General features: G+C 42.4%; 2 protein-coding genes across 2 annotated transcripts; both read right to left on the bottom strand.

Annotated features, from left to right (window-relative positions):
- Positions 1-379: 379 nt before the first annotated feature.
- LOC109480057 (45 kDa calcium-binding protein-like) lies at positions 380-4,965 on the bottom strand. The gene is made up of 6 exons (XM_019782205.1): positions 4,613-4,965; positions 3,430-3,566; positions 2,661-2,774; positions 2,127-2,285; positions 1,431-1,603; positions 380-624 (listed from the first exon to the last, which is right to left on the bottom strand). Exons 1-6 carry the CDS (start codon positions 4,933-4,935, stop codon positions 448-450), a joined length of 1,083 nt encoding a protein of 360 aa, XP_019637764.1. The 5' UTR covers positions 4,936-4,965; the 3' UTR covers positions 380-447.
- Positions 4,966-5,195: 230 nt separating this feature from the next.
- LOC109480109 (O-acyltransferase like protein-like) lies at positions 5,196-13,976 on the bottom strand. The gene is made up of 16 exons (XM_019782265.1): positions 13,727-13,976; positions 12,998-13,161; positions 12,541-12,637; positions 11,935-12,037; positions 11,483-11,586; positions 10,830-11,000; positions 9,949-10,042; positions 9,585-9,686; positions 8,988-9,144; positions 8,318-8,397; positions 8,118-8,204; positions 7,496-7,631; positions 7,053-7,206; positions 6,373-6,515; positions 5,696-5,879; positions 5,196-5,468 (listed from the first exon to the last, which is right to left on the bottom strand). The coding sequence occupies exons 1-16, from the start codon at positions 13,974-13,976 to the stop codon at positions 5,296-5,298; spliced, it is 2,199 nt and encodes a 732-aa protein (XP_019637824.1). The 3' UTR covers positions 5,196-5,295.
- Positions 13,977-14,754: the final 778 nt, after the last annotated feature.

Raw genomic sequence — 14,754 nt, 5'->3', positions numbered from 1 at the left:
ATACATGTAGTATATCTCAATATATACAGCCCTGTTTGCTACTTTTGATTTTATAATGCAGCCAAAGTGCTTCCCTGTCTGTCACCCTAATCTGAAGAAGCACGTCGGCAGAACGTACTGCGCCTGCGCAGAACCCTGTATTTTCACGATTTTCGGTGGATTTTTGGTCAACGTTGCATCAGAATTTTGCCTGTTGCAAAGGATATCTTTTCGTAGATAACATTTGGAAACTACAGACGGGATGTTAACCTTATATGCGCAGGTACGACCTTATATGAGACGTTCTGCCGAAGTGCTATGTACAATACATTACGGGTTTCGCGCAGGTGCAGTGCGTTCTGCCGACGTGCTATCTGATGGGAATAACAAGCTCAACAGCTGACATAAACATTTTGTACATGTCCTCAGATATCCCCTAGCAGTGATGTAATAGTGAAGGGGACCCTCTCAGAACTCTTCGTGCACGACTTTTGCATAGTTTGCCATCTTGCTTCCGATGAAGAACTGACAGTTGTCCAGGATTTCGGCCAGCGAAAGTTTCCCGTCGTTGTTGGCGTCCGCGACTCGGATCATCTGTCGTGCCTCGTTCAGCGCCTGTTGGTCGCTGCGCGGATCCATGTAGGCCTGAGGAAAACAGTGTTAGTGTGTGTTATAGCGAATCAATGAATACGGGGGCCCGTAAGTACAGGCATGCGTGTCTGCGCGAATACCTTCCACGTCTGCGCAAATACCTTCCACGTCTGCACGAATACCTTCCTCGTCTGCGTGAATACCTTCCTCGTCTGCACTACACTGTGGAAGTTTTTTCTGTGCAGACATGGAAGGTATTCGCGCAGACGTGGAAGGTATTCGCACAGACATGCATGCCTGTACTTACGGGCCACTGTAAATGAATGAATGAGTGATCTTTATTGCATATTCTTGCCTATATGGTATAAATGCAGCAGATACACTATTGCAATACAGTCTGAAGTCAAAATATCATTGTAGTGTTGGTAGTTAGTAAACAAGAGGGAGACAAAACTAAGCATATAAATCTATGATCAATAAATCTATGACCTATGAATCTATACATACTAGATCTAAGTTTACAAAGCAGTTAAACATATGATAGCCACATAACTTCATCAAATATCAACAGAAAAATAATACATGCAACATGCATGCAAAATAAAACATATGTACATGCATGTACCTGGGTTTGTTACCAACACAAATTCCCAAAAGTCTATTGAAGATTTGAAAGCTGATAATTCTAACTGGCAAAGATAGTTTCATGATATAGCACTGTGCCCCCACAGTCCACATACATGTAGAAAGCAACTACTAGTAGTACTACTGTATTACGTAACACTACTAACTTTAGCAAGAATATGTTTCTGTACTGTCAAATGAGGGTCCAGAGAAATTGGAGATGTGTAATTTCTGACCTCTAGTTCGGTGAGTGTGACCTTGCCGTCCCCGTCTGTGTCCATGACCTCCTTGAACTCCTGCCTGCGCTCGATGACCCAGGTGTCCTTACTGTCCTCCACCTCCTGTACCTTAGCTCCGTACGGCATGGACACAAACTCCAGCAGGGTCAGGATCTGGTCACCGTTCTGATCTACAAGGCAAAACCATCACAAATAGATGTCTACAACACGGAACCATCACAGATAGATGTCTACAACACAGAACCATCACAAATACATGTTTGCATTTTGTAATATGACTTTTCTAATAACTCCTTGGTTTCCCAAATGGATTTTATCCATTTTGTTACCTTTTTATTACTTTATTACTTACACACATGTATTCAATCAGGTTTAAGATATTATATGAAAGCAAAGTGTGACTAGTATAGCAAGAAGTTTGGAATTAGCATTGAAGGTTTAGCTTAAAAAAAACTTTAAGTACATTTACATTGCTGTAGTTTCAATGCTATTTCCAAAATATTTGCTTTGCAAAGAAAATAAATGTAACTACAAAATTTTGGAAGTAAAAATTGTTATTCATAAGGTTTCAACACTTAAGCAACTACATGTAACACCCAATGTCCTTATAACGCCTGCTGATTGTGCCTATCAATTTTCCATGGCCATTCACAAAAGTGCCATCATGAGAGCAGTTAAGTCCATCCTTATTACCTAAGTCATGCAGTATCTCCTGCACCATGAGACTGAGCATACTGCTGCTGTGTTCAGGGTGGCGGAAGGCCAGGAACTCTTTCTCATTCAGCAGCTCATCCCGCGGGTCCTCATCTGCCTGGAGAAACCTGTCATGGTCCCTCTCCAGATCCTCTTCATCTGAAACCATGTACAAATAAAGAGTCTTCAGTTGTTGCATGACACATTGAAAAAGAAGAATTTATTTGTGATGGGTGGACAGTATGCTGTAACTAGTGTCATTTGTGATAAGTAAATCTGAGGCCTCTCAAACTAGGTCTTTGTCCTCTGTAAGATTTTTCACACAATGGCTTAAAACTGTGCTACTCTTGATAGACACCACATACAGGTACATCTACCAAACGTTTGGAAGGATAATTAATACTTTATTTGTAAGGGGAACATTTTTTTAACATGTCGTGTACATTGGAAAACACAACATCATTGACACCCAAATCAAAAAGCCTAAGCGTGAGATGATTTCCAAGGTGGTATAAATATTTTTCTGACTCCTACCATCCACGTCCATCTCAATCTCAGTGTCTTGTTCGATGACCTCCATGACCTTGTCCCTGTCGTACCCGCGACTCTCCAGGAACTGCAGCCGGTACTCGTCCCAGTGTAGTGTACCTGGGACAGATAGAATATGAGCAATCACACAGCCATGCACACATACACACACACAAACACACTCACACACACACACACACACGGTACTCATCCCAGTACCTGTACAGAACATGAACAATCACGCAACCATGCATACTCACAGACACACGCACACACACACACACACACAAACACACACACACACATGCACGCACACACACACATGCACGCATGCACACACACACACGCACGCACATACACACACAGACACACACACACACATACATGCACACACATAGGCACACACACACACATCTGCAACAATTGCAATATTTATGTATTTTTTTGGAATGTCAAGTTGAATGCTACTGAGTTAGAATTGCATATTTGTGCATATAATGGTTCAATCACATCAAGTCTTACAATTTTGTGTTTATGTGTTTACTTGTCTATCACTAGTTTTCTTCCACTAGCTCTCTACCTCTTGGTACTATACTATATACTTTGTACCATGCTGCAGTGTGTGCATATGATAAAGCTTATGATAGCTGTATCTTTATCTGAATAGCCAGTATAATCACCCTTCGGCAAAACACAGTTAAAACTTTGCAGGCACACAGCATGGCATCAGGTCATGCCATGTACCTGCCATGCAAATCAGTATTGACCATCCTACCATCATGGTTCTGGTCCACTTCCTGGAAGTGTTTGTTGTTCTCCTGTTCAGCTTCCTGGAAATGTTCCTGTGTTTTCCTCAGGATCCAGTCCTGGAGCTCCTGTTGTGTGAGGAGGCCGTCCGTATCCACATCTATCCTGTAAATAACAAACAACAACAATTTGTTTAACAAACTATGCAATCCATGTCTATCTGGCCAACAAACAATAAATACAACCATTTACATCACAAACTATCCAATCCATGTCTATCCAGTATTATACAATACTATAATGTAATACATACCTTTTTTATACAGACAGATGGGCATAAAGTGCATCAGTTACATACAACTTTGTTTTTTTTAGAGAGACTGTAGAGTGCAATTGTTTCTACAGGTGAAAAGAGAACAGGGCTCAAAATACCATCTGTACATGCAGATTAATTAGGGTAGGTAATAGAAGAACTTTATTGCACGACAATTGCACATGGTACAATGTATGCAAACTACATTAAAGAGAGTAGCAAACAATAAAATGTGTTGAACAAGACCTAATGTCGAATAAACCTAACAAATCTACATCATAATTATTCAAATAATAAGGGATAGCAGAAGTCTTTGATAAAGTGTAACATTTGACATGAATCACTTAAAAGTTTGGATGGCTTAAATCCTTACACTACTAGTAAGTTAATCACAGTATTTCCAATATTATTGTACTGCTAGATAATTCACTCATTTTTAAAGAAATTACTTATTGTTCCTGGATATAAAATTTAGGTGATTCCTTTACTGGCTTCAGTGAAGCTAGACTAATTTCCAAGGGAGCCCTGATACACATAGTACAAACATGGGGGCAAATTAATAATCAGTATGCGACAATAATTTAATTGCACAAGCAAGGAGACCTCCTTGGTTACACAACTTACAGTACATCTAATATAGATTTCGTATAAGAGAAATTGTACAAAATTGAATATCTGCATATTTTTCACGGGCAAATATAGCTGTGACCAACTCCCAGTTCTGGTTTTGTAGCACTTTCTACCTACAGGTGTGGTTACTGGGGCAATTAGTAACTCACCAAACAACTTTATATATTATCAACAAATTATGTAGACGTTACTACTGTAAACAAGTGTGTGTATCTACTAGTACATGTATTATCCTCTAGCTAGCAGTTACAACAGTCTAATTTATTACCTTTTGAAGATATCCTTGAGCCTGTCGTCGATGACGTGGTGCGGGATCTGTTCGATGTCATCCTTCTCTTCCCCGAGAAAAACTTCCTGGTGGAAGTCCCTGTTCAGGTGTCCGTCCCGCTCCATCCGCACCGCGTCCAGGTGGTCCGGCGGGCTCAGCTTGTCGTCCTCGCCGTGCTTGGACGTGCTCTTGTTCTTCTGCTCCAGAGGTCTGGCTCTCGCGACGCTGCAGAGTCCCAGAAAGGCCACGGTGGAGACGAGGTAAAGGCACAAGATTGTCCGATGCTGTCGACAAACGCCAAAACAACCCCTGGACGCCGCCATTTTGATTCCGTGTGAGGTTTGCTGACCTTTAACCTTTGGTGCAAGCTATGACACTTTATTATGTCTAGCTACATGTATTACCCTAAATATACTACTATATGATAGCGTAACCCTAAATTAGGGTTAGCTAACCCAAAATTGTACTGTGTTGTTGCAATCCCAACAAAGAAAAAACGCCACTCAGTTTTTGAAGACTTTTATTCAATGATTATGATGAAACAAGTGGAGACCAAAGAGCCACGAGCTTCGATTATGTTTTTGGATATTTATTATAATCTACTAAAAGAGAAAAAGATCGGGACAAAAGTGACTCATCATGGTCATAATGGAAACATACCATTGTGATTACGGTTTCAAAAACTATAATTTATGGTCGAATTCCTCTTCATTCGTGCGTGTGGTTATGGCCCAATGTTCGTCGGCTTGTTCTGGTAGTGATTGCGAGTGTGCCTCACTGTCCACGACCGCCGCTGGTCCGCTAATTTCTATATTTTTGTGATGGACTGAATAGTCATGCACAGGCCCAGATTCCACTGGAAAAAAGTACAACATGTGAGGAAATAGACGGCAATAAACAGCAAAATTGCAACATGATGTAACCTAACACTAGTTACTATGGTGACAGCCAGTCTGGTTCAGGTCATTGACCTTTTTGGTTTGGAGAAGACGAAGAAGAGGAAACGTGGCAAAAACAATATGTTTTCCTTCGATAAACATAATGATTAATGATTCTAATACAATAAACCATGGGTATACGTACCCAGTTCAAGAGCTTGGTTGTTTTGTGCCTCGTTGGCGGCGTTGTTTGGTGCCTTGGAGCTGTCCCTGCCTCTGCGCTGTGGGAAGATCAGCTTCTCAAGCCCGAAGAACGGCAACTCCACCATGATGGAGGCAACGAAGCCGCACAGGAACGCCAGGAAGGAGTACGCGATGAAGAGGAACCACTGCAGAAAATGAAGGACAAATTCGACATAAATATCGATGACAGTCATATCTTGAAAGTTCATCTGTGTTGGTAGAAGTTATTGTGAAGCAGTTGTACAGTTGAAAATTCTTAGTTGTTTTATTGATTGCTGTTGGTAGTATATTCGCCCACATTTGAATGAAGCGGTCCATAACACTGTATATATACACCCTAGGCCTGATCCCACGGCGTACTGCTAACCCGATAGTGACTTCAGCACCAAGGACAGTGGTGAGAATGTGTTAACCCGTGTACTAGTAATTTTAACCTCGTGCTTTGGAACAACCCCGCTCTCATTCGCCCTCTCAAAAATTTGGGTATGAGTTCAATCCCGTGTGTTGGAAATTATAGCTTAAACTGCTATGTCATTTATGAAGCATTGAAGATTTGGTCCCTTGATATATGTCATTCCACGCTGAATACAGTTGCAGATTTTTATATTTTTGTTGTCATGAATTGTGATGATATCTCACCTGGTTAGTGACTGAGTAGAAGAGCGGTGTTTTGAGGGACATGTTGTGAACGTACATGATGATGGGGTGCACGAGGTACGCAGTGTACGTCAGACGGCTCAGCGGCACCCACCCGCTCCACGACAGCAACTCCGTGATGATACCTGAAGGAAGCAGCGGAATGTAAATGTCTCTAAGAACTAGCTGGAAAAAACCCACACACAACAGGTTGCAGTTTCTTCTACAAGGCTAAATAAATTGGTGGAAGACGCAGTTTTGTGAAGATTCATGGAGCGTGAAAGATAGTTCAGCCAGGGTAACATCCTAATCTGTGGAGCCCCTACAATGCTATAAGCTAATCATAGCAAGGCTAGCGCGGCTGACCCATGCAGGCCGGATATACTGTACGGTACTAAACTGAAAGTAGAATCTAGTATGGAGACACTAATGGTGACTAAATCTGCCAGACACGTCTGACTTATATAATGCTGTTGTACGGTATGAGGGACGTATCATTAATGCGCATGTAGTTGAGCTTGTAGTTGGTTATTGGCGTGGATCTAGTGTAGTATGTTTGGAAAGTCATTATTTTCAGTCGATGCATCAAAGAAACCATTCCCGTCGTAAAATAAGGGTGTAGTTTGCTGTAAAATATATTGCAGGTATTTGAAGGAATAAGATGCAATCATCCATCCTCGTACCTCCATATCCAACACTACAAGCAAAGACGACCCATGCGACAGCACAGGAGAACATGGTTCTGTCAAACGTCCTCCAGGCCGGGGAGCCATCGACGTATTGAAGAAAAACCACGGCAATGGCTGAGGCAAAAACCCAACCCAGCAGCATCAGTACCTGATAAATGACAACAAATAAACTTTCCATACCGATAGTGTTGGCGCCTCTAGTCTTAACGATAATCATTCCCTGTACGTGTGTAAGGGTAGGGATAGTCGTTGTTAACCCTATCAACATTCAACAAGAAAATTTACAATTCACTTGCGCAACATTGCAGTCAGTTAAACCCTTTCACCAACCTCTGAATAACAAGTTATCCCCTGATTTTACTTTTCTAAAAGTACAGCAGGTTCTTAGAGACAATCTCTAGCGTGGCTTTTTTGAAAGTGTGTCTAAACAGAAAAACCTTTGTGCGACGGGTGTTGGGTACTTTGTGGTCGGTCTTGAAGAAAATGTAGCCCAGCAGTAGTCCCACCATGTATGGTCCCATACGGGCGTATGTCGCTGTGTACGCGGTAGAAAAATAGTCCTGGCCCTGGCCACTATCACAAACGACGGATGGAAGGCAATGTGAGTTTTACACAAGAAGATATGATTGTAATGGAAAATCATAGACACTGTCGATAATACAAAACATTCTGTAAATGTTCTGCTCAATATAATGATGAAAGCAATACTTTGGATGATCAAAATACTATAGCATGCTGTGTCTACTTATTCATTCAGCTCCACCAAAGTCGTAATTGCATTTTTGGCATACCATTTAGTATAGAATTTTCGTGACCCTTATCTAATCATTTATGACATGCAGAAATTTGCTCCAGTAATGTACTGTTCTAAAAGTCAAGGCCACTTGCGCGATGGAATCACAAGAACATGGAAATTGTACAACGCTTCTAGATAGAAGTATCATAACAGAAAGCACGTAAATCGAAAACATTAATTGATACATAAGGTTGTATTTCTCTTGTCAATGTATGGCATGAATTATTGTTAAAATCCCAATCGTTTTGACTAAAGGTGCTCACTTGACTACGAAGTGCTGCAAGAGACCGGACGCAACCATGCTTCCTGCGAGAAGGACAATTATCAAAACCAGACCCAGCTTCGGCTTTCTGAAATTCAGAATAAAGAAACAGTTGGTGCCTAGACGAAAATGTTCACCGAACATTGACTATTTGTAATGAGCAATCGTCCTTAGGTCGACGTCAGACATACTAACACTTACTTGTAGAGCAGAACCAATAGAGCGGGAGCCAAGATGTAAAGCTGCATGTCCACACCAAGGTACCACGCCCAGCCGAAACACTGCGGATTGGACACAAGTGCGCTGTTCAGTGAAAAATTCCGCTTCCATTGCCACACAAGTAAAGATGCATTTTGTCACGGGTTGCAATAGGTGCATCATCATCATCATCATCATCATCATCATCATCATCATCATCATCATCATCATCATCATCATCATCATCATCATCATCATCATCATCATCATCATCATCATCATCATCATCATCATCATCATCATCATCATCATCATCATCATCATGCCTTCGGATTATAAATCCGGTGAGGTACACTTGATAAAGTTATTCCAGTATGTCCTACCCCTCATAGCAGTCCCTGCGAGACCAGTGTCTCTCTCTATTAAACATGGACAAAACTGTAGTATAAGGCCGTCCCACTCTACGTCTCCCAGGAGAAAGCCACTGTACCAGTCTACCAGCTGGTTCGTTACTACGAACAACATGCCCTGCCAGGGCGAGTCTACGTCGTCGGACTACAGATGAATATAGGTGCATATAGCTTTATAATATACAAAGAAAACAAGCATGACGTTACCTATACAAACGCTGCCGAAACTATATAGCCTTCTTAGCCAAGGTAATAACTTTTACCGCTTGGGCTCCATGGAACCAGTTGTTGATGTATAACAGATTTGTCCAGACGTGCGTCTCACACCCCCTGCTGTGACTTTGCCAGGGCGGTCCCGTCCCCATGTAGTTCATCAGACTAGCAAAGATCATGATGAGGAAGGCGTACACGGGGGTCAGCCTGGAAACACAGCACAAAGTCATGGTAGTATTCATGTTCTGACAACATGGACAGGGGGCCGACATCGTCTACCAGATACCTTTGACCCAGTGTTGACGTCACACTTAAAAAAAGCCACGTGGCAAGCTTCACTGGGTCAGTCTACTGAGGAAGACCAGAGTGACTGGTCGAAAGCTCTAGGTGAGAGAATTTTTTGTGTTGGACCAAAAGTTTTAACTTTAACCATGTAACTACCAACTTTCATGATAGTATGGACAGAGGTAGTTGATTTCACATGTATCTACATATATATTCTGCTTGCCTACCCATTATTGGATATACGTGAAGAGTGTTGTAGTACCACTGTTGTACAGATATATACAATGACATGAAACCATCACCCATGAACATACAACAACAAGTGACATTATTTAAGCAGATGGACAAAAGGGGATCCTAACCTCCAGTAACGGTGCAGGTAGTGAAGAAGTAAGTCCTTCCCAGTAAACGAGCCGTCGTTCTTCTTCAGTTGCTTCATGAACAAGTAGGACACCAGCAGTGCACTGTGGAATAACATGGATTCCACATCAACGCCATATGACATTTGAACATGTTTAAAGACACGCTCATGCACCTTATAGACACGTACAGGATACCTTCTGTCCGTACTACATTCGCGAAGCTTTAAGGATAATTATAACAACGTTTCACAGTCCCAGTCCGGCTCCCCACCATAGAAGGGGCACAGTACTAAGCCAGCTGATATTGGTAAGTCCTGTAAATACTTCCGGCATGTGAAAGGCTCACAAGGATTTGCTGGTCTACCTTAGGAGGAGGAATGTGTCGACAGACTTGTCCATGCTCAGTCTGATGAAAGCCCACCACTCCGAGTAGAAGTCTCTCTTCTCCCTTTCGTTAGCTGCAGAAATATAGGAACAATAACTGGAAATTCGACATTCATTGGGTTTTAAACGGTACGCTGTGCACTTTTGTTAATTTCGACCCCCTCAGAAATCAGCTCTTGCAAGCTGAACCCTGAGGGGCTACCTGGCCGTCATGTGATAAAATAAATAAATAAATAAATACACAAACAAAGAAATCTATAAACGTGTTTGAAATTCTATTGTTTTATTGATTGTTGTTGGTAGTATATTCGCCCACATTTTAATGAAGCGGTCCATAACAGTGGAGACACCTTATGCCTGATCCCACGGCGTACTGCTAACCCGATAGCGGCTTCAGCACCAAGGACAGGAGACAGGACATGTTAACGCGTGTACTAGTAATTAACCGCGCGATTTGGAGCAACCCCCCTCTTACGTATACGCGCCGGATGTACTGCAATAGTTCCACGAGTTACTGTACATGGTCACTGTTAGTGTCACCACACTGCTACCATTTACGAAAAAAATCATAGTGGCCGGAGGCACTGTGCCTCCTGGAGGTCATTGACCTTATTTTCAAGACCCACTCTCTTTCAATTGATACTCGTATGGCTGTAAACATGCCCCTGAGTGATCCACAGGACCATCTTACTTAGCCTCTACCAGGCTTGGGGAGGCGGCTGGAAAGAGTAGAAATTGGCCAAATAGAGAGATAAGCATGCCAAGGGAGTTTGTCCGTTGAGAGAACATTTCGCCGCACCCCAAGGCCGATTTCTACTCTTTCCAGCCGCCTCCCAAAGCCTGGTAGAGGCTACATCTTACTTGTTATTGTGACAGAAGCAAAAGTGCCCGTGTGTCCATAGATGATCCACAGCGTGCTGAGAACCCGGATGCCGTGAAGCGCCGGAAGTTGCCCTGGCGGCTGGTATGTGTCGAACACCTTCTTGGTGTTGGAGTACACGGAGAAGGACAGAAAGAAGCGACCAGTCTTACCTGTAGTAAACGAGGTTAACTTTATTGTAGAATGTCCACTGTACGGCGATTTACACAACACCTTTGTTTATGAAATACAGTTAGAACAAAAATATCTACATTTAGAAAGGATGACATGTTCCTACATATAATGACTTTAGTTAGCTATGGTGTATTAGAATTCTGTGAATTCGTATACAAATATCTCAAGAAGAGAGAAGAAACATGTACGGTTTAGACATAGATAGCATAGCATAGTTTTCTAATCCTTATTTGTCACTAAAGTAGTGCATTTAACCCCACTGGGGCATGAAAATGCAATAAACTTCATTGACATTGTCATTGTCATTGTCAGTAATATAAAGCATAATGACATTGCCTCAATAAGATCTGGCAATTGCCATAAAGAGGTATTCAATACGACGTGACACAACTGTATGATTGCTGCAGAAAGATATAGGACGAAGCATACACTGACACTAGACTGATAGATGGATACTTACTGCTGGTAACAGATTTCCTTCTTCTCTCTGAAAAACCGACGGTAATGATGAACTCGTACAGAGTAGAGATCATCAATACAAGCAGTATGACGGCGATGATGGATCTGAAACAACAGTGTGAGTAAAATACATTTTGTGCCCTGTACAATGTTCTTCATATTGGGTTGCTGGAGCTTTATTGAGACACATTGTAACGCTAAAAATATTACTACTATTTACTGTATTCCCATTCACTGTCAATTCCGTATGGGATAACTGTCCATAGCCTTCATATTCACCGATGTTTGAACCTGACAACTCCTTTAAAATACTGAACACAAAGTACCTATAAGAACCCTATGTATTACTTAATCAGCCCCGAAGGCTGGTGTTTTCTATATACTGTCCATATGTAATATATGAAGTGTACCAGTATCATCTTGTTGATAGCAAATGTAGAAAGGTCATCTTACATTGCAATGATGGCTCCAACACCGTAGCTGGCATATTGTTCTTCTCGCTGACAGAGAACAATTCTTGGAGTCCAACTTGTCATCGGCTTTATGCCCAGAAGACCTTGATCATATAAAAATAATGTACCATGAAGTAAGCCGGTAGAGGTTCGGTATAGAACTGTGGCTTACGCACGAGGTGAAGAACACTTTAATATAGACTCAGTATGGTTTATTTTTCTTATTATCAACCCCAGGACCCACTGGCAGCCGAGATGCATACGCCTGAATTGTTGGGTCTGGTTACAAAATACAATTACAATTACAAATGGACTATACAGCTGTTTACACACATAGGTATAAAATTTAACAATCGTTTACAATCTTAAATACACCATGCTAGTGTTACAAATATTAAAATATCTTAAAAGAGTAATTTATGGAATAATTGTTAAAAACGCGACAGTAAATATAAAATTTGGTAAGTCCTCATTGGTACTAGTACTCAACCAGAAGTTTTGTTAGGAAAACGAGTTTCATGTTTAACTTCATAGATTAGTTGTATACCTAGACAGAGAATGAGATGCTTCGTCCTAAGAGGAGTGACTACGCCGGGAACGTACGCACCTGTGCCCGCGAGGAGCCAAACCTCAGAATCGCTACATGTGTTTGGTACACACAGTCCTTGGGTAAAGACTTCAACTCCAGTAGTTTTCACCATCTCCTGGAAACACAACATCAACTAGAAAGGTAACATTTGCAAAGCAAATGCATAATGTTTACCTTCGTATATGGTCTGCTCTGTTAATTCTTACTCCAACACATTCATATATATGGCCAGACAGGAGTCTAAATCCCTCCTGCTACAAAATTGCAACATGATGTAACCCAACACCAGGTACCACGGTAACGTAACAGCCGTCTGTTTCAGGTCATTGACCTTTTGTGTTTGGAGAAGAGGAAACTGAGGAAAAACAACATGTTTTCCTTCGGTAAACATAAATATAATGTGAATGATAAAGGGCCATATAAACATCGGCATTACTCTAATAATACAGGGTACGTTGCTGAACCCATAGCCTACCGGTGGTATTCCGTCCCATTGCACAACACAGTACATCGGCCTCAGCTCCTCCGGTATATCCGGGGCGTTTTTGACACGGTCCCTGCAGCCTTTAAAGCTGCCGAAGTCGTCCCACTGTCCTTCGAACAGGCCTGAAGGGTTGAACTTGCCGCTGCTGTCCAGCACTAAGTGATTAAAGAAGAACATACATTTCTACTGTAGGGGTGTAGGAAAAAAGAATGGTGTCTTTGATTGGAATTTGTAGTATTCTAGGACTGTTTTGAGAACAATGTTAACAGGTGCAATGGCATCTACATGTACATGTATATGACAAGACTCTAGCCTCTACCAGGCTTGATGGCGCGGCTGGAAATAGTAGAAATTGGCCAAATAGAGAGATAACACGCCGAAATAGTTTAGCCATCCAGTTTACAGTTTGCCGGCCCACAAGCCTGTGGAATATCGCTATCTTCAAAGGCAATAAAACTAATCTGCTCGTTTTCTGTACAAAGACAGTAGCTTCGGAGTTCAGATCATTTAAGCCGTAAATTGTGGGCCGGCAAACTGTACACTGGATGGCTAAACTCCCTCGGCGTGTTATCTCTCTATTTGGCCAATTTCTACTATTTCCAGCCGCGCCCTCAAGCCTGGTAGAGGCTAACCACCCCATGCCAATTGCCTGTTTACACACACAAATAATCAGGTGGTTTTAAATAGGGATATCGAGCAAAACCCAAGTATTTGACTTACTCCCAATCGCGTAAGATTTTCCAGCTTGCATGTCGGTGTGAAGTTGAACACTCTGGTCATAACAAGGCTTTTGAACCTGACCGGTATCCTGTAGACCCATGGTGGTGTTCCAGTCGATGGGCTTCTGCTGAGCCAGCTGGGTGTAGTATCCCCACGTCTCGTAGAAGCTCGCAGAGAAGCCCTGCCCAGCTACAGAGGTGGAGCAGCATGCTAGAGACAGCAGCATGAAAAATCCTACTTCTCTGCCCATTTTGTGAGCACAGTGACTTTCTATCTCTGATTTGTGTTGCCAAATTAAATATTTTCAGAAGTACCCCATGACTCATTTACCTGTGAGTAATGTGAGTCTTGTCGACCTTTGCCTCATGGTTGCGTTGTCAGGCAGGACATTGACTAAATAGCGCTCCTAGCGACCGACCGGTCCCGAGAGGTCCCATATGCCCCTGTCAGCAAGAGATTGTGTCACACAGGCTAAACATTAACCCGGCTCTTTGTATAAGTGTGGTCTGATGTCACCATAAGCATGTGATGACAGTTTTTCTATAACCCTTTGCTTTCCAGACTACCTTTTTGCTATCCAAGCTACATCTGTGCTTTCTAGGTTACCCCTATACTGTCTACGGTTACCCCCTGTGCTGTCCAGGTTATCTTTGCTGTCTAGGTTACCCGATGTGATGTTCAGATTTACACCAGTGTGCTACTCAGATTACCCCTGTGCTGTCCAGAGTACCCCTGTGCTGTCCAGGTTACCCCGGTGTTGTCAAGGAAACCCCGGTACTGTCCAGGGTACCGCTGTGCTGTCCAGAGTACCCCTGTCGGCTGTTTAAATTTACCCATATGCCAGCCAGGTTACCCTTGTTCTGTTCAGGTTACCCCTGTGCTATACAGGTTACTCCTATACTATTCAGGTTACCCCTGTGCTGTCCAGGGTACCCATGTGCTGTCTAGGAAACCCCGGCACTATCCAGGGTATCGCTGTGCTGTCCAGAGTACCTTGTACTGTCTATGCCATCCAGGTTACCCTTGTC

Source organism: Branchiostoma belcheri, unplaced genomic scaffold, assembly GCF_001625305.1.
Source record: "Branchiostoma belcheri isolate BF01 breed outbred unplaced genomic scaffold, Haploidv18h27 scaffold5, whole genome shotgun sequence".
NCBI classification, from domain to species: domain Eukaryota; kingdom Metazoa; phylum Chordata; class Leptocardii; order Amphioxiformes; family Branchiostomatidae; genus Branchiostoma; species Branchiostoma belcheri.
This window is presented reverse-complemented; position numbering and strand designations above follow the sequence as displayed.

Coding starts and splice junctions, on each gene's coding strand:
- LOC109480057 (XM_019782205.1), bottom strand. CDS start 4,935: ATGGCGGCGTCCAGGGGTTGTTTTGGCGTTTGTCGACAGCATCGGACA. Junction 3,567..4,612: donor CTCAAGGATATCTTCAAAAG/GTAATAAATTAG, acceptor TGTTATTTACAG/GATAGATGTGGATACGGACG. Junction 1,604..2,126: donor GGAGATACTGCATGACTTAG/GTAATAAGGATG, acceptor TTTGCCTTGTAG/ATCAGAACGGTGACCAGATC.
- LOC109480109 (XM_019782265.1), bottom strand. CDS start 13,976: ATGGGCAGAGAAGTAGGATTTTTCATGCTGCTGTCTCTAGCATGCTGC. Junction 13,162..13,726: donor AAAATCTTACGCGATTGGGA/GTAAGTCAAATA, acceptor TTAATCACTTAG/TGCTGGACAGCAGCGGCAAG. Junction 6,516..7,052: donor TTGTAGTGTTGGATATGGAG/GTACGAGGATGG, acceptor TGCTTCCTTCAG/GTATCATCACGGAGTTGCTG.